This window comes from Tachyglossus aculeatus, chromosome 1, assembly GCF_015852505.1.
Source record: "Tachyglossus aculeatus isolate mTacAcu1 chromosome 1, mTacAcu1.pri, whole genome shotgun sequence".
Classification (NCBI taxonomy): domain Eukaryota; kingdom Metazoa; phylum Chordata; class Mammalia; order Monotremata; family Tachyglossidae; genus Tachyglossus; species Tachyglossus aculeatus.
The window spans coordinates 99,855,236-99,873,072 of NC_052066.1; the positions used below are offsets into that span (position 1 = coordinate 99,855,236).

General features: G+C 44.2%; 1 protein-coding gene and 2 non-coding genes across 4 annotated transcripts in view; all 3 read right to left on the reverse strand.

Moving 5' to 3' along the window:
• Positions 1–17,837, reverse strand: part of PLOD2 (procollagen-lysine,2-oxoglutarate 5-dioxygenase 2) — a 116,058-nt gene that overhangs the window by 57,234 nt on the left and 40,987 nt on the right. For both annotated transcript variants that reach the window (XM_038748722.1, XM_038748714.1), the window contains exons 2-3: positions 11,064–11,155; positions 7,592–7,728 (exon numbers count right to left, since the gene is read on the reverse strand). In XM_038748722.1, coding sequence (XP_038604650.1) covers positions 7,592–7,728; positions 11,064–11,155 — 229 coding nt within the window. The remainder of the gene's footprint in view (positions 1–7,591; positions 7,729–11,063; positions 11,156–17,837) is intronic.
• Positions 4,747–4,884, reverse strand: LOC119937032. Its single transcript, XR_005453906.1, has one exon. It is a non-coding gene; the product is annotated as a small nucleolar RNA SNORA7 (small nucleolar RNA).
• LOC119934833 lies at positions 13,698–13,835 on the reverse strand. Its single transcript, XR_005453018.1, has one exon. It is a non-coding gene; the product is annotated as a small nucleolar RNA SNORA7 (small nucleolar RNA).

The window sequence follows — 17,837 nt, forward strand, 5'->3', positions numbered from 1 at the left end:
CATCACCCGGGCCTGGAATGCCCTCCCTCTGCCCCTCCGCCAAGCTAGCTCTCTTCCTCCCTTCAAGGCCCTGCTGAGAGCTCACCTCCTCCAGGAGGCCTTCCCAGACTGAGCCCCTTCCCTCCTCTCCCCCTCGTCTCCCTCTCCATCCCCCCATCTTACCTCCTTCCCTTCCCCACAGCACCTGTATATATGCATATATGGTCGTACATATTTATTACTCTATTTATTTATTTATTTATTTATTTTACTTGTACATTTCTATCCTATTTATTTTATTTTGTTGGTATGTTTGGTTCTGTTCTTTGTCTCCCCCTTTTAGACTGTGAGCCCACTGTTGGGTAGGGACTGTCTCCATGTGTTGCCAATTTGTACTTCCCAAGCGCTTAGTACAGTGCTCTGCACATAGTAAGCGCTCAATAAATACGATTGATTGATTGATTGAGAGAGGCGGGAGAGAGCAGGGGCAGAGATGTAGATTTGGGTGTCATCAGCGTAGAGATGATAGTTGAAGCCATGGGAGCAAATGAGGTCACCAAGGGAGTGAGTGTAAATCCAGAACAGAAGGGGACCAAGAACTGAACCTTGAGGAACCCCTACAATAAATACAGTCTTTTCCTCCTCTATTATGTTCAAGTAAATGCTGATACCCCATCAGCTATTGACAGCACCCAACAATACTGGGCAACAATCAGAAGTGGAAAATTAGGTAGAAAATGCAGAAACGATAAAACTGCAGGAAAAAAGTTTGCATGGCTTTGCAAGCATGAATTCTTAGTGTCATAGTGATGCTTTGCTCAAAATGGAATATTCCACCCAGGTAAGGAATCTCACTGGAGGAGGTGGCAGAAAACAAGTGAAATGAACCAAATCCAAATGTGGTAATTGTTAACCTGCTCTTTCAGAGGTGGGAAAAACTGGCTTGCCTTTCTAGAGTGGGATCATTCGCTGCAGCTTTACTGAGGCCAACAGAAGAAGTTTCCATTCTGAAAAAGTGGAGAAACTGGGAATGGTGCAGGGTTGGCAAACATTCCTACTGATATAATGAAATGTTGTACAAGCTAATGACTAAGTTATTTGAGTTCATGGGCTTCAATTGCTGACTATCAACTAGGAGAAGTCTGATTTTAGTCCACGTCACAGAGACTCATTCATTCATTCAATTATATTTATTGAGCGCTTACTGTGTGCAGAGCACTATACTAAGCGCTTCGGAGGTACAAGTTGGCAACATATAGAGATGGTTCCTACTCAACAGTGGGCTCACAGTCTAGAAGACTCCAGATGAAAATCATCATCATCATCAATCGTATTTATTGAGCGCTTACTATGTGCAGAGCACTGTACTAAGTGCTTGGGAAGTACAAATTGGCAACATATAGAGACAGTCCCTACCCAACAGTGGGCTCACAGTCTAAAAGGGGGAGACAGAGAACAAAACCAAACATACTAACAAAATAAAATAAATAGAATAGATATGTACAAGTAAAATAGAGTAATAAATATGTACAAACATATACACATATACACAGGTGCTGTGGGGAAGGGAAGGAGGTGAGATGGGGGGGATAGAGAGGGGGACGAGGGGGAGAGGAAGGAAGGGGCTCAGTCTGGGAAGGCCTCCTGGAGGAGGTGAGCTCTCAGAAGGGCCTTGAAGGGAGGAAGAGAGCTAGCTTGGTGGATGGGCAGAGGGAGGGCATTCCAGGCCCAGGGGATGACGTGGGCCGGGGGTCGATGGTGGGACAGGCGAGAACGAGGTACGGTGAGGAGATTAGCGGCAGAGGAGAGGAGGGTGCGGGCTGGGCAGTAGAAGGAGAGAAGGGAGGTGAGGTAGGAGGGAGCGAGGTGATGGACAGCCTTGAAGCCTAGGGTGAGGAGTTTCTGCCTGATGCACAGATTGATTGGTAGCCACTGGAGATTTTTGAGGAGGGGAGTAATATGCCCAGAGCGTTTCTGGACAAAGATAATCTGGGCAGCAGCATGAAGTATGGATTGAAGTGGAAAGAGACACGAGGATGGGAGATCAGAGAGAAGGCTGATGCAGTAGTCCAGACGGGATAGGATGAGAGCTTGAATGAGCAGGGTAGCGGTATGGATGGAGAGGAAAGGGAGGATCTGAAAGGGCGGAAAATGACTGCATTCAGAACTCCTGTTCCCCCCCCACCCCCAACAACCTTTGAATAGGCAAACAGAGCCCATGCACCACATAAATCTTCTTAAATGAATGTGGTTGCTCCATGGAGAAAGACAAATCTGCCACCACCTCATAATAATAATAATGATGGCATTTATTAAGCATTTACTATGTGCAAAGCACTGTTCTAAGCACTGGGGAGGTTACAAGGTGATTAGGTTGTCCCATGTGGGGCTCACAGTCTTAATCCCCATTTTACAGATGAGGGAACTGAGGCACAGAGAAGTTAAGTGACTTTCCCAAAGTCATATAGCTGACAAGTAGCGGAGCCAGGATTTGAACCCATGACCTCTGACTCCAAAGCCCAGGCTCTTTTCCACTGAGCCACGCTGCTTCTCATGCTTCTCACCTCAGGCTCCTGGGCCCACACTGGCCCGCTTAGAATGACAAATATAGCAATTTTTTTTAAGCCTTGCAAAGAAAAAGTGAAATAATTTTGCATGATAGAACATCTATGGGAAACCTATTCCTGATGGTTCTTTTTCTTAGCTACCCAAATATATCCCAAAATGTGGCCATTATCACAACTTGAAGAAGCTGTAAGTGTGGGTGCATGAAAGATGCCTGTAAATCACCGTAGGACAATAAACTGTGAGGAACCTGAAATTCTGCTGCTCTAGCCACAGTACCTACTGATTTCTGTTTTCAATATATATATTTTATCATGTCTTATGCTGCCTTTGTGTTTTATTGTTCCCTCTCCCTTTATGTGCATGTCACCACGCAGTCTTTTATTCTTAGATTATAAGTCCCTGGAGGGACAGAGATCAATCAATCAATCAATCAATGTTTTTTTTACTGAGCACTTACTATGTACAGAGTGCTGTCCTAAACACTTGGGAGAGTACAATACAAGAGTGTTAGCAGACACATTCCCTGCCCATAATGAGGATTCTCATCTTATCTCTATCCAAGTATTATTTTCCAGAGCTTAATAGTACACTGCTCTGCACAAAGTGAGCACTTAATAAATGTTATTGTTACTGAGTGGTTTTCTAATGTATAATAAATAGTTGAGGAAAATTCAACAAGGACATTTTACAATACATAAAAAGAATTGTGGGCATTTTCTGAAACCCAAGGCAGTGACACTGATGAGAAATCAGAAGCAGTATACTCACGGTCACCCCCCAGTGCCAAAAACATTTTATTATTTCAAGATTTTCATATGTGGAAAATCTGAAAATTTTCCAGCCCTGAAAATTTTTCTTTCCTCCTATGGAAGGGGAGAACACTCTATTAATAAACATTAGCAACCCATCTTCTCAACAAGGAAGGAGGCATGTCAGCATTTTTCTTCTCAGCCACAATGTAGTAAATTAAGAGCTGTCACACTCTGTAGCCATGGCCAGGATAGCTCCAGGGAACATCTGACTCCTGACAGACTAAATAGTACAAACAAACAACAATCTCCCTTTGTCCCTCACCCAGAAATGATGCCCCAAGGAAGTTGCTGATTGCTGAAGTTGGGATTGCTGAGGCAAAAAGTAAGTCATCAGATACCATGAATTTTGGGAGATGCTCAGTCAGAGATGGTTACGAAAGGGACAAAACAGCGGGACACAGAAAAGAAACTATTCATAGCCATTTCTCATCAACAGGCATGCCTATGTTCTGGAAAGTTCAGAATCAAATTAATTAAGGCCCCTGTCAAATAATAGTGAAAGTAATGGTATTTTGTAAGCCCTTACTGTGTGCAGAGCACTGTACTGAGTGCTAAGAAAGACTGCACAGGTAGAAATTAGATGTGGTCCATGTCTCTCGGGGGGGCTCACAATCTAACAGTCTAAGTGGGGAGAAGAGACTGGAGATTAACACATAAGGAATGATGAAACATTAAATCACAGCACAAACAAATGAGTAAAATAAAAACCACCTCAGAAAGTTCTGAGGCTAGAAGAGAAGAATTTTGAGGTCCTTGGGGTTCAGAGATAAGGGTACATTCATGGCGGGAGGGAAGGAGACAGTTACACAGGTGCCCTTCTGAGAGTGTGAGGGTGCAGCTTTTACCCCCAGCCTAGTGAGCACGGAGGATCCCGGGAGCAGGGACCCTTGATGACGGGAAGGTAGGCAAAGATGACCACAGATGGTGTGGGCTAGGAAGGGAGAAACCATCCCAGATATGGCCAGTGGGAGCTAAATCAGGGGATACTGGGGCAGAAAAGACTGGGCCACTGGAATTCCAGAAGGCAGAATGTTCTCCCATTCCTCCCAACCTCCCTGTTGCTCTCTGGATGGAACGGCAAATGGATGCTGATCGTTTGGAAACTCATGGCACGTAGCAATCCAACACCCTTGCAATATTAGCATTTTAGAAGTAAACTGTTGTTGTGGTGTTATGCTGTCGAGTTGTATCCAACCCATACTGACGCCATGGACACATCTCTCCCAGAATGTCCCACTTCCATCTGCAACCGTTCTGGTACTGTATCCATAGAGTCTTCTTGGTAAAATTATTGAAGTGGTTTACCATTGCCTCCTTCCATGCACTAAACGAGTCTTTGCCCTCGACTCTCTCTCAGGCCGCTGCTGCTCAGCACAAGTGAGTTTTGACTTGTAGTAGATTGCCTTCCACTCGCTAGCCACTGCCCAAGCTGGGAATGGAATGGATAGGCTTCTGCTTGACTCTCCCTCCTGTAGTCGAGACTGGTAGAGTACTGGAAACTCTCCAGGTGCAACCCTGAGAGGATTGCAGTAGATTACTCTTCACTAATTTCCTGGCAGTCATTTCCTCTTTAAGCCCTGGAAAGCAGCCTGTACGTTGTCTGCTGGCTGCCAAGAACATATTATTTTGCCAAGATGACATGCACTGTTGGCATCAGAGAGGGCAGTGGGTGTTGTTTTCTCTAACAGGACAACTTCAGGCATGAAGTTCCCCGCATGTACGTTTGTTTTCCAAGAATTTTGCATTCAGCTGTCAGAGGAGTCTGGATATCTTTCTATAATACATTCTCTTCAGCATGGCCTAGTAGAAAGACTATGAGCCTGGGAATCAGAGGAACTGGTTCTAATTCTGGCTCTAACCCTTGCCACTGTGTGAACTTGGGCCTGTCATTTAATGACCTCTGCCACCGTTGACTCATTTGTAAAATGGAGATTTAATACCTGTATTCCCTCCTCCTTAGACTATGAATACCATACTAAGAGCTCACCTCCTCCAAGAGGCCTTCCCAGACTGAGCCCCCTTTTTCTTCTCCTCCTCCCCATCCCCCCCACCCCACCTCCTTCCCCTCCCCATGGCACCTGTATGTATGTTTGTAGAGATTCATTACTCTGTTTATTTTATTTGTACACATTCGCTATTCTATTTATTTTATTAATGATGTGCATTTAGCTTTAATTCTATTTGTTCTGATGACTTGACACCCCTCCACATGTCTTGTTTTGTTGTCTGTCTCCCCCTTCTAGACTGTGAGCCCGTTGTTGGGTAGGGACCGTCTCTATATGTTGCCGATTTGTACTTCCCAAGCGCTTAGTACAGGGCTTCGCACACAGTAAGTGCTCAATAAATACGATGTAATGAATGAATGTATGAAGGAGTAGACGTTTAGCACATTTTCCAACGGCTCTCTCTTCTCATTTGAAAAACCCCAGATCAGTAATTTTCAGGCTTTCCCAACAGCAGCCTCCCTCTTGCCTATCTCTTCTCTTCTACCCCTACACTCTAGCTCATGAACTTTCTCCTTCCATCCTATGCCCCTGCAGTCTCTCACTCTCTACTCTTCAACTCACTGTTGATGCCTTTACCAAACCTCACTCTCCTCTCCTTCAAATTGTTATGAAAAAGCCACCTCTCCCAGGAAAGTTTAACCCCTACCCATTTCATTGGCACCTCAGTTGTCTTGTATTTATCTGTTTATTCATTTGGTCACACGTATATTACGGAATCAAATTTCTCACCCTTATCTTTGTCCATTCTTCAGTTATATTTACTGTATACCCCATTAGATCTTAAGATTCTCAAAGACAGCGATAGCATCCATCACATCATTTGTACAGTACAGTGCTCTGCACCCACTAGATGCTCAATGAATACTTTGGATATGAAATGTGGAAAAAAATACTGTCGATACTGATGAGCTCATTGACAAATAGTAGACTATTGTTTATGGCTTTCCAATCCCATGTGGTTCAATTAATCAGGGATATTTATTGAGCACATACTGTATGGAGACCACTGTACTAAGCGCTTAGGAGAGTACAACAGAGTTGATAGGTTAGTGAACAGGTTCCCACAGCAAGCTTTCAGTCTAGAAGGGGAGATACTTTTCTTCACGTTTCCAACTGTATCGAAATGTTTCTTGGAAAATCAGCTTGTTGGAAATGACACTTCTTATAGAATTTCTTCTCACTGATGTCAATCATTGGGGGGCATTGACACTGATGCTTGTGACAACGTTTTTCTGTTTCAGGAGGAGACGTCAGGTCATTAAGCATTTACTACTGCTTCTGGGTATATTGGTTGATATGCCCAGCACTTAACTGTGTGCTGAGGAATCTGCTAAGCACTGTGTAAATTGCAGATATAATGATAATGATGGCATTTATTAAGTGCTTACTATGTGCAAAGCACTGTTCTAAGTTCTGAGATATCCAATTTATATCCCCATTGGAACACGTCTACCAACTCTATTATACTGTACTGTATGAGAAGCTGTGTGACATAGTGGATAGAGAGTCAGAGTATCAGAAGGACCTGGGTTCTAATCCTAGCTCCTCTACATGTCTGTTGTGTGACTTTGGGCAAGTCACTTTATTTGTTCACTCATTCATTCAATCATATGTATTGAGTGCTTACTGTGTGCAGGGCACTGTACCAAGTGCTTGGAAAGTATAATTCTGCAACAAATAGAGACAGTCCCTACCCAACAATGGGCTCACAGGCTAGAACGGGGAGACAGACAACAAACAAAACAAGTAGACAGGCACTTTATTTCTCTGTGCCTCAGTTACCTTATCTGTAAAATGGGGACCGAGACTGTGAGCCCCACATAGGTCAGAGATTGTGTCCAACCCAATTTGCTTGTCTCCCACCCCCAAACGTAGTACAGTGCCTGGTACATAGTAGGCACTTAAAAATACCAAAATTATTATTATTAATAATAAAGCAGTTAATACAGTGTTCTGCACACAGTGAGTGCTCGATAAATATGACATTGATTCACTGGCAATCCCATGGATACATTCCTAACAGAGGTGAAAATTACTGGGCAGGGAAGACTGTCTTATTGAAACGGCTTTTCATTCATTCATTCAATCGTATTTATTGAGCTCTTACTGCATGCAGAGCATTGTACTAAGCGCTTTTTAACATGTTGGGAATGTGAGATATCGTCCATATAAGGATACAAATGCCTTGTGATGCAAAGAGTATAAAATCAATCCAAATTGTCCTACCATTCAGTAAACATCACAATCAAGTCTTCCTGGTCAGCGTAGTCTCTCATTGCTTCTTTCAGCAATCGCACTTTCTGGCCCCCACCTATGGAGTTCATGCCCTCTCCGCCTCTCCAAACCTCTCCTTTACCAAGCACCTGAAAACAAAACACTCAGTTACTGCAGAAACTGCAGGCACACATCAAAAGAGAAAATCCAAGACTTGATGATAGACTTGCTAATTAGGAGGCCTATAAGAGAAACCGAAGCAGAGATCCAAACCCACATTTTCCCCAGCAACAGAAAAGCAAAACCAGCTCATTTTTCAACAATAAATCTTCAAAAATAGATTGCCAGTTACATCATTTCAGAAATAAGTAGCTATCCAAACCAAGAAAGGAACTCATAATTATTTCCCGTCACATGGAGACACACCCGTCAGCCCAAGCGAAAAAGGAAAGGAACATGTACACTCTTTTACCAAATTCTCTCTGATACTATTACCCTAGTTCAACAGAGGGAGAGGAATGGACAGTGGCCAAGGAAAATACTAGATGTTAAGTAATTTTTGTTGCCTTAAACTGTTTTCCTGCTCAGGACAGAATCTGCTGTATCCAAGAGGAGCCATCCAAACTAAGGTCCTCCTTTCACTGCTTTATGACTCATAACAGCATCTGGGTAAGGTTAATATAACTGTAAAATGCTTAATGAGAAATATAGTTTCAAGAGCAAATATATTAAAATGCAGTGGGGAAATGATTGGAGGCATATTGACTTTTCACTGGAGAGAGGGGGAGAAAAGTATGGGGTTGTAGTAGGGTTGGGGAGAGGGTGGAGACAGACTTCAAAGACTAAACTGTAAAATCCTTCTGGGCAGGGAACATGTCTACCAACTCTGTTATACTGTACTCTCCCGAACACTTGATAATAATAATGATGGTATTTGTTAGGTGCTTACTGTGTGCCAAGCACTGTTCTAAACACTGGGGTAGATACAAGATCATCAGGTTGTCCCACGTGGGGCTCAGAGTCTTAATGCCCATTTTACAGATGAGGGAACTGAGGCTCAGAGAAGCTAAGTGACTTGCCCAAGGTCACACAGCAGACATGTGGCGGAGCCGGGATTAGAACCCATGACCTCTGACTCCCAAGCCCGAGCTGTTTCCACTGAACCACACTGTGTCTCTGTAATGCTAGTAATGCTTAGTAATGAATAATACCATCAATTTGTACAATGCTTCTATTTTCCATAAGACCTTGTATACCAACTCTGTTACACTGTACTCTCCCAAGCACTAAGTATGATGCTCTGTACACAGTAACTGTTCAATAAATATGATTAATTGATTGACTGACCTTTAACATTCAGTTTATATCATTCTGTTCTCATAACATCCCTGTGCGATGGGGACATTATTACCCACATTTTCCCAGTGAGGAAAGTGATGCCCAGAGGGACTGAGACTTGTCAAGAATCACACTGCCAATCCATGTCAGAGCGGAAACTAGGGCTCACATCACTGTAATATACTCTCTCAGGGGCTTAGAATAGTACTCTGCACAAAGTAAGTGCTAAAAAAATATCACTGATTGATTGACACCTAGGCCTAGGCTCTCTCTATTAAACCATTATGAAGTCAACGTTTTCAGCTCAAACTCTTGTCTTGAGGTTCCCCTTCCCTAGATGCATTACTTCCTGTTTTAAAATAAGGTGTTAAAGGTTAAGGGATGAAAAGTTTAGTTCTATAGGCCTTCCCAGACTGAGCCCCTTCCTTCCTCTCGCCCTCCTCCCCCTCCCCCCAGCCTTATCTCCTTCCCCTCCCCACAGCACCTGTATATATGTATATATGTTTGTACGAATTTATTACTCTATTTATTTTACTTGCGCATATTTATTCTATTTATTTTATTATGCTAATATGTTTTGTTTTGTTCTCTGTCTTCCCCTTCTAGACTGTGAGCCCACTGTTGGGTAGGGACCGTCTCTATATGTTGCCAACTTGTACTTCCCAAGTGCTTAGTACAGTGCTCTGCACACAGTAAGCGCTCAATAAATATGATTGAATGAATGAATGAATATGTGCTTGTGAGTGTTTATGTGTGTGTATGCACACACACATTCTGGAATCACACAGCCCTCGGCCCCTGAGTTTAATGTGTTAAACAGAAGAATTTCCAGACCTTGACACTGAGTAAAAGCAGGTAAGTAGCTCCTGCCAGGTCTGGGAGAAACCACTTTGCTTTTACTCAGTGTCAAGGTCTGGAAATTCTTCTGTTTAACACATTAAACTCAGGTCTGGGAGTGAGAAGGACCTGGGTTCTAATCCTGACCTCCACTTTTCTGCTGTGTGCCCTCGGGCAAGTCACTTAACTTCTTGTGCTTCAGTTAGCTCACCTGTACAATGGGGATTAAGACCGTGAGCCCAATGTGGGACAGGGACTGCTTCCACCCTGATTAGCTTGTACCTACCCCAGAGCTTAGTACAGTGCCTGGTACATAGTAAGGACTTAACAAATACCATAAAAGAAAAAAAAAAAGCCTCGGTGTCAGGAGACACAGAGGGGAGAGTTGGGCATTTAAAATAAATATACTGGACATAAAGGTGTTTGATGCAATAGCTATAGTAGCAAGGGACAAAGCTCAAAACTGAACTGCCTAGAATAAAACCAAAAGAACAGCCACCCTATTCTCTGGGTATATGAAGAGATTAACCACATTGGCTTTGTATATTTGTGTGTGGCTTAGTGGCAAGAGCATGGGCTTGGGAGACAGAGGACATGGGTTCTAATCCCGGCTCCACCACTTGTCTGCTGTGTGACCTTGAGCAAGCCACTTAACTTCTCTGTGCCTCAGTTCCCTCACCTGTAAAATGGGGATGAAGACTGTGAGCCTCACATGGGACAACCTGATTACCTTGTATCTACCCCAGTGCTTAGAACAGTGCTTGACACAGAGTAAGCGCTTAACAAATACCATAATTTTCAGCTCTTAGTACAGTGTCTGGCACATAGTTACTGCTTAACAAATGCCATAATTATTGTTATTACTACTAAACTGCTTTAAGTTTCTAAATAGCCAATTAACAATCAGTGCATAGGTCCTGCATAAGAATGCCATACTAAATCCCCAGCAACGAAGGATGACAATAATAATAATTATGATATTTGTTACGCACTTACTATGTGCCAAGTACCGTTCTAAGCACTGGGGAAGATACAAGGTAAGCAGGTTGTCCCATGTGGGTCTCACAGCCTTAATCCCCATTTAACAGATGATGTAACTGAGGCCCAGAGAATTTAAGTGGCTTGCCCAAGCTCACACAGCAGACAAGTGGCACAGCGGGAATTAGAACCCACAACCTCTGATTCCCAAGCCCATGCTCTTTCCACTAAGCCATGCTGAAAGCTGGTAGGTGCCCCCCACAACCAAATATCAATTACCAGGAAGATGAGAACTTCCAGTATTTATCCCAAACATAAGACCATACAATACCTTCACAGTATAGTTGAAGTATTTTGCTGATTGCATAAATCGATGAAATCCATCAGTTTCTTTTGTTGCTACAGTGATGACTAATAACTTATCTGCAAGAAAAGACAAAAAAGGACAATCAATCAGTGGTATTTATTGAGTGCCTACTGTATGCAGAGCGCTTTACTGAGTGCTTGGGAGAGTACAATACCATAGAACTGATAGACATGATCCCTGCCCTTAGGAGCTGACAATCTAGCGGAAGGGTCATGGTAGAGTGTGCCATGCTAAATGAAGTCTTTAGAGCACTTTAGCTTAGGGTACAGTGGGAGGTTTTCTTATGCATGCTTGCAGCTTTGGGTGGAACCAAGGTTGTAAAACAAAATGATGGTATTTGTTAAGGGCTTACACTGTACTAAGAGCTGGGGTGAATACAAGTGAATCGGGCTGGACACAGTCCCTTGTCCCACGTGAGGTTCACAGTCTCAATTCCCACTTTACAGATGCGATAACTGAGGCACAGAGAAGTGAAGTGACTTGTCCAAGGTCACACAGCAGATAAGTGCCAGAGCCAGAATTAGAATCCATGACCTCCAGACTCCCAAGCCCAGGCCCTATCCACTATGCCATGCTGCTTGTAAGTAGGGGGAAGGAAAAACCTGTAGGCATCAGCTGTCTCATAGATCTGGGCTTACCCCTAAGTCAGTCACTTGTATTTATTGGGTGCTTATTGTGTGCAGAGCACTGTAGTACTAAGCACTTGGGAGAGTACATATAATAATATAACAGACGGTTTCCTTGCCCACAAAGAGCTTACAGTCTGCTCTCGGTACTTGACTTCCAAGACACACCCCCAGACCATCTGAACTAGGTCCTTGAGCAGTCCAAGGGTTAGGGTGAACTGGATTGTTGTTCCTGAAGTCTGCTATGCGTGTGCCGGACCCCCAAGGAGACCCCTAGTTGGATCTAGTTTAGGTCCATATCGTAAGGGGAAGTTGGGAAAACTTGACAGAAACCAAATAATAATAATAATAATAATAATGGCATTTATTAAGTGCTTACTATGTGCAAAGCACTGTTCTAAGCGCTGGGGAGGTTACAAGGTGATCAGGTTGTCCCACAGGCGGCTCACAGTCTTCATCCCCATTTTACAGATGAGATAACTGAGGCCCAGAGAAGTGAAGTGACTTGCCCAAAGTCACACAGCTGACAAGTAGCAGAGCCGGGATTTGAACCTATGATCTCTGACTCCAAAGCCCATGCTCTTTCCACTGAGCCACGCTGCTACTCAGCATGGAAAATATGGGGAAATGAGGACTTAGAGAAGAGAAGCAGTGATTTGAGGAGGGTTTTGAAGGTGGGGAGAGTGATGGACTGTAGAATATGAATGGTGTGGGAACTCCAGGCTAGAGGGAGGCTGTGGGTGGGAAGTCAGCGGCGGGATAGAGGGTGCGGACTGGGATGCAGTAGGAGGCCAGCAAGGTAAAGTTGGAGGGTAAGAAACGCCTAAGTGCCTTAAAGCCGATGACAAGGAGAAGCAGAGTGGCCTGGTGGCTATAGCCTGGGCCTGGGACTCAGAAGGACCTGGGTTCTAATCCCAGCTCTGCCCCTGTCTGCTGTGGGACCTTGGACAAATCACTTCACTTCCCTGGGCCTCAGTTACCTCATCTGTAAAAAAATAAAAATAATAATAATAATGTTGGTATTTGCTAAGTGCTTACTATGTGCCAAGCACTATTCTAAGAACTGGGGAGGTTGTAAGGTGATCAGGTTGTCCCAGGGGGGCTCACATAATTTTAATCCCCATTTTACAGATGAGGCAACTGAGGCACAGAGAAGCCAAGTGACTTGCCCAGCGTCACACAGCTGACAAAAGAACTTCTGGGGTAAGTAGGAACTGAAAGTCAGCTCCAGGACCTGCTCTGTCGGCAGGATTGCATTCACGGATGGGAGGCCAAACTGAAGAGTTGGAAAGTGGCAGCGAAAAAAGTATCCTGACAGCTTGCCACTGGACCCTGACTTAGCTGGGAACCTAGGTGCCGGAGGGTGAATCCAACACATTCCAAGGCAGAGGAGAGATCTGTGTCTGCCAAGAATCCACAGGATAATAATAATGGTATTTGTTAAGCACTTCCTATGTGCAAACCACTGTTCTAGGGGTGTGATTAACAGGCAGTATCCACCCTCCCCCCACAACTGACTATGCCCTCGGCTGTGATTCCCTTTGGTACTCTAATACTCAGCGCAGCCCCACAGCACTTAAGTCCTTATCCTTATTCTCTACTAATTATGTCTCTCCCTGTAGCTCCTTGTGGATAGGGATAACGCCTACCAGCTCTATTATATTGAACTTTTCCCAAGTGCTTAGTACAGGGCTCTGCACAGAGTGCTCAATAAATACTACTGATTGAGTGACTAGTAGTAGTAGCCTTGTCTTGTCATGCTGTCAAGTTGTTTCTGACCCATAATGACATCACGGACACACCTCGCCCAGAATGTCCTGCTTTCCATCTGCGATCGTTCTAGTAGTGTATCCATAGATAGTTGTGTACAAATACACAAGCGGTTTACCACTGCCTCCTTCCGTGCAGTAAACCTGAGTCTCTGCCCTCGACTCTCGCCCATGCTGCTGCTGTCCAGCACAGGTGAGCTCTGACTTGTACTAAATTGCCTTCCACTCTCTAGCCACTGTCCAAGCTAAGAATGGAATGGACATGCCTCTGCTTGACTCTCCCTCCTGCAGCCGAGGCTGGTAGAGTACTGGAAACTCTCCAGGTGTGACCCTGAGAGGGGCAGTAGTATTAGTACTAATGGTATTATCAATTGCTCACTGTGTGCAGACCAGTGGGAGAGAATAGAATAGCCATGTTCCTTTCCCCTTTCATTCATTCATTCATTCATATTTATTGAGCACTTACTGTGTGCAGAGCACTGTACTAAGCGCTTGGCAAAATACAGAGACGGTCCCTACCCAACAACGGGCTCACAGTCTAGAAGGGGGAGACAGACAACAAAACACTCACAGTCAACTGGTGATATCCACATCCAGTCTGGGTTAGCTGCATCTAATCTCAGCTGGGTGAGGCACCCAGGGTGTTATCTGCTCCTGCATGGTTCCCAAACAGCTGACAACATCCAGGTCATCATCCCCACCACAGGTTAGGGCTCTTCTAAGTGAAGAACCCTGTACTGGGCACTTACAGTTGCCTATTGGTGGTATTGACACCTGTCTACTTGTTCTGTTTTGCTGTCTGCCTCCCCTTTCTAGACTGTGAACCCGTTGCTAGATAAGGACTGTCCCTATATGTTGCCGAATTGCACTTTCCAAGTGCTTAGTACAGAGCTCTGCACACAGTAAGCGTTCAATAAATACGATTGAATGAATGAATGAATATTGGGAACCTTCCCTAGAAGCACAAGACACACTTTCGCCTTTGAGGAATTTACAGTTTGAGGATGGCAACACCTCTCCATAATGACATATAATGAAAATCTCCATACAGTGACATGTTTCCTTAGTCCCAGCTACCCACAGGGTTCAGTCACTTGCTTGTGGTTTTAATTCTCCCCACAGATCCTTTCACAGAATGGGACCACCGCATAACAGAGGCACAAAGCACTTTTCTATCATCTGAACTGAAGAAAATAAATTTGAATTTAGCAAATTGGGGTAAACCTGATCAATCAATAAATTGTATTTATCGGGTGCTTACTATAGAGAAGCAGCGTGGCTCAGTGGAAAGAGTACGGGCTTTGGAGTCAGTGGTCATGGGTTCAAATCCCAGCTCCACCAATTGTCATCTGTGTGACTTTGGGCAAGTCACTTAACTTCTCTGGGCCTCAGTTACCTCATCTGTAAAATGGGGATTGATTGTGAGCCCCCCGTGGGACAATCTGATCACCTTGTATCGCCCCAGCACTTAGAACAGTGCTCTGCACATAGTAGGCACTTATTAAATGCCTTTATTATTATTATTATTATATGCAGAGCACAGTACTAAGCACTTGGGAGAGTACAATATAACAACAAAGCTGGTAGACATGTTTCCTACCCACAATGAGCTTACAGTCTGAAATCTGAAATTGCATGAAGGATATGTACAGAAAGAAAACATCCTTGCCCATCCTTTACCTCAGTGGCTTCTGCTCGTATCCTCAGAAAAACAAGCTTTTGGAGTCTCGATCTCATCTATTCCACTGGCACCCTCTTGCCTACATCTTGCCTCTGGCCTGGAGTGCCCTCCCTCTTCATATAAAACAGACAATCAACTTTCCCACATTGAAATTCTTGTTGAAAGCACATCTCCTCCAAAAGGCCTCCCCTAAACTCTCATTCCCTCTTCTCCCACTCCCTTCTGTTCCACCCTTGGACTTGGACTTAAACCCTTCACTCAGTTCTCCATCAGTCCCACAGTACTTATGAACAAATCTGTAATTCATTTATTTATATTAATGTCTGTCTCCCCCTTTAGATTGTGAGCTTGTTGTGAGCAGGGAACATGTCTACCAACTCTGTTGTATTTTCCTGTCCCAAGTGTTTACTGCAGTACTCTGCACATAGTAAGCACTCAATAAATACAATTGATTAATTGATAGTGTCAGCTCTGAAAACTAGAATCACTACCTAATGGTACCAGTCCAGCACAGACAGCAGCTTTCTAAATTAATCCCAAACATAAGATTCAGTTGAAAATAACAAAGGAAGAATATTAAATTTTTCAATCAATCAACAGCATTTATTGAGCGCTTACTATGTGCAGGGTACCATACTAAATGCTGGAGAAAGTACAATATAACAAAATCGATATTTTCTCTGTCCACAAGGAGCTATTTAACACTCATTTACCAGAGATTTCAATCCTGGGAAAAGTCTCTTTTTCATGGCCTAGTGGATAGAGAATGGGCCTGAGAGTCAGTGGATCATGGGTTCTAATTCCAGCTCCACCACTTCTCTGCCGTGTGATCTTGGGTAAGTCACTTCACTGCTCTGTGCCTCAGTTACCTCATCTGTACAATGGGGATTGAGACTGTGAACCCCATGTGGGACAGGGACTGTGTCCAACCCGATTTGCTTGTATTCACCCCAGTGCTTAGTACAGTGCCTGGAACAGAGTAAGCATTTAACAAATACCATAATTAGAGGGTAACACTTCCTACATGGAATCCAAAGAACTGGCTAGACACCACAAAATCTAAGCAGGCCTGTTTCTGCACCTACGCTTTCCGATATAATGTTACCGACAAAGACCGAATCTTCACTGATGTCAGAGCACTGTTGGCTAGACGCGTGCACAGACAGAAACGTTACCCTAACTGGTGACTCAGAGACAGTGAAAAGAAGTGTGGCTTGACATCTACTAATGCTCATGCAATTCCTGAACCTTCTTTTTCCAAGAGAAGTAAAGCTTTCACTAAGCATTAATCTCTTTTCTCAGGATAGTACAGATTTCAGATGATGAAACCATCTGTTTTCATTTATTCCGGTTGTTCCGCTGTGCTGACGGATAACCCCCACCCCCATCCTCAGGACCGGAAAGGGAATCTGAAGATGAAGGGGTGGAAGTGCTGACATCGGCAAAGCTCTTGGATTTTCTAGGTTACCCAATTCATACTTGGTTTTCCAGCCAAATCAAGGGCACCCATTCTGCCACCCACAGAGCCCACCTTTGGAGCAAACAATTCCAGGCAAAGAGAAGGAACCCAGATTCTGTATAGGTCCTACCACTGTGGATAATAATAACAGTTAGTATTATAATGGTATTTGCTAAGCACGTACTATGTACCAGGCACTGTTCTACCTGCTGGGGTAATAGCAATAATAATACTAATAATTATAGCATTTGTTAAGCACTTATTGTGCGCCTGGTACTGTACTAAGCGCTGTGGTGAACTCAAGTAAATTGGGTTGGACACAGTTCGTGTCCTTCCTGGGGCTCACAGTCTCAATCCCCATTTTACATATGAGGTAAGTGAGGCCCAGAGAATAATGATAATAATAATAATGGCATTTGTTAAGCACTTACTATGTGCAAAGTACTGTTCTAAGCACTGGGGAGGATACAAAGTGATCAGGTTGTCCCACATGGGGTTCACAGTCTTCATCCCCATTTTACAGATGAGGTAACTGAGGCACAGAGAAGTAAAATGACTTGTCCAAGGTCACACAGCTGATAATTGGCAGAGCCGGGATTTGAACCCATGACCCCTGACTTCCAAGCCCGGGCTCTTTCCATTGAGCCACGTTGATTCTCAAGTGAAGTGACTTGCCCAAGGTCACACAGCAGACAAGTGGCAGAGCCGACATTGGACCCATGACTTTCTCACTCCTAGGCCTGTGCTCTAGCCACTACACCATGCTGGGAAGATACAAGAAAATCAGACTGGACATAGTCCCTGTCTCCCATGGGGCTCACAGTCTTAATACCCATTTTACAGATGAGAGAACTGGGAACTGAGGCACAGAGAAGTAAAGTGACTTGTCCAAGGTCACACAGCAGACAAATGGTGCAGCTGGCATTAGAACCCAGGTCCTTCTGGTTCCCAGGTCTGTATTTTATTCACTAGGCTGTGCCAGCCTACAGATGCTAACAAATAGAACCATGTCAAACTGAACAGCCCTGACCAAGTGGGTCCCTTTCTCATTCGCTCTCCCCCAGTCACTCTCCCACAGCCCTGAGCTCATCTGGGCCAAAAGAGAGGAGATAGATCACACTTCTTCAGCTGGCTAAGTCTGGTTTGGCAGCAGCAGATCCCCTGGCCTGGGCACAGCTGGTTATCAGAAGACTAATGCAAGCT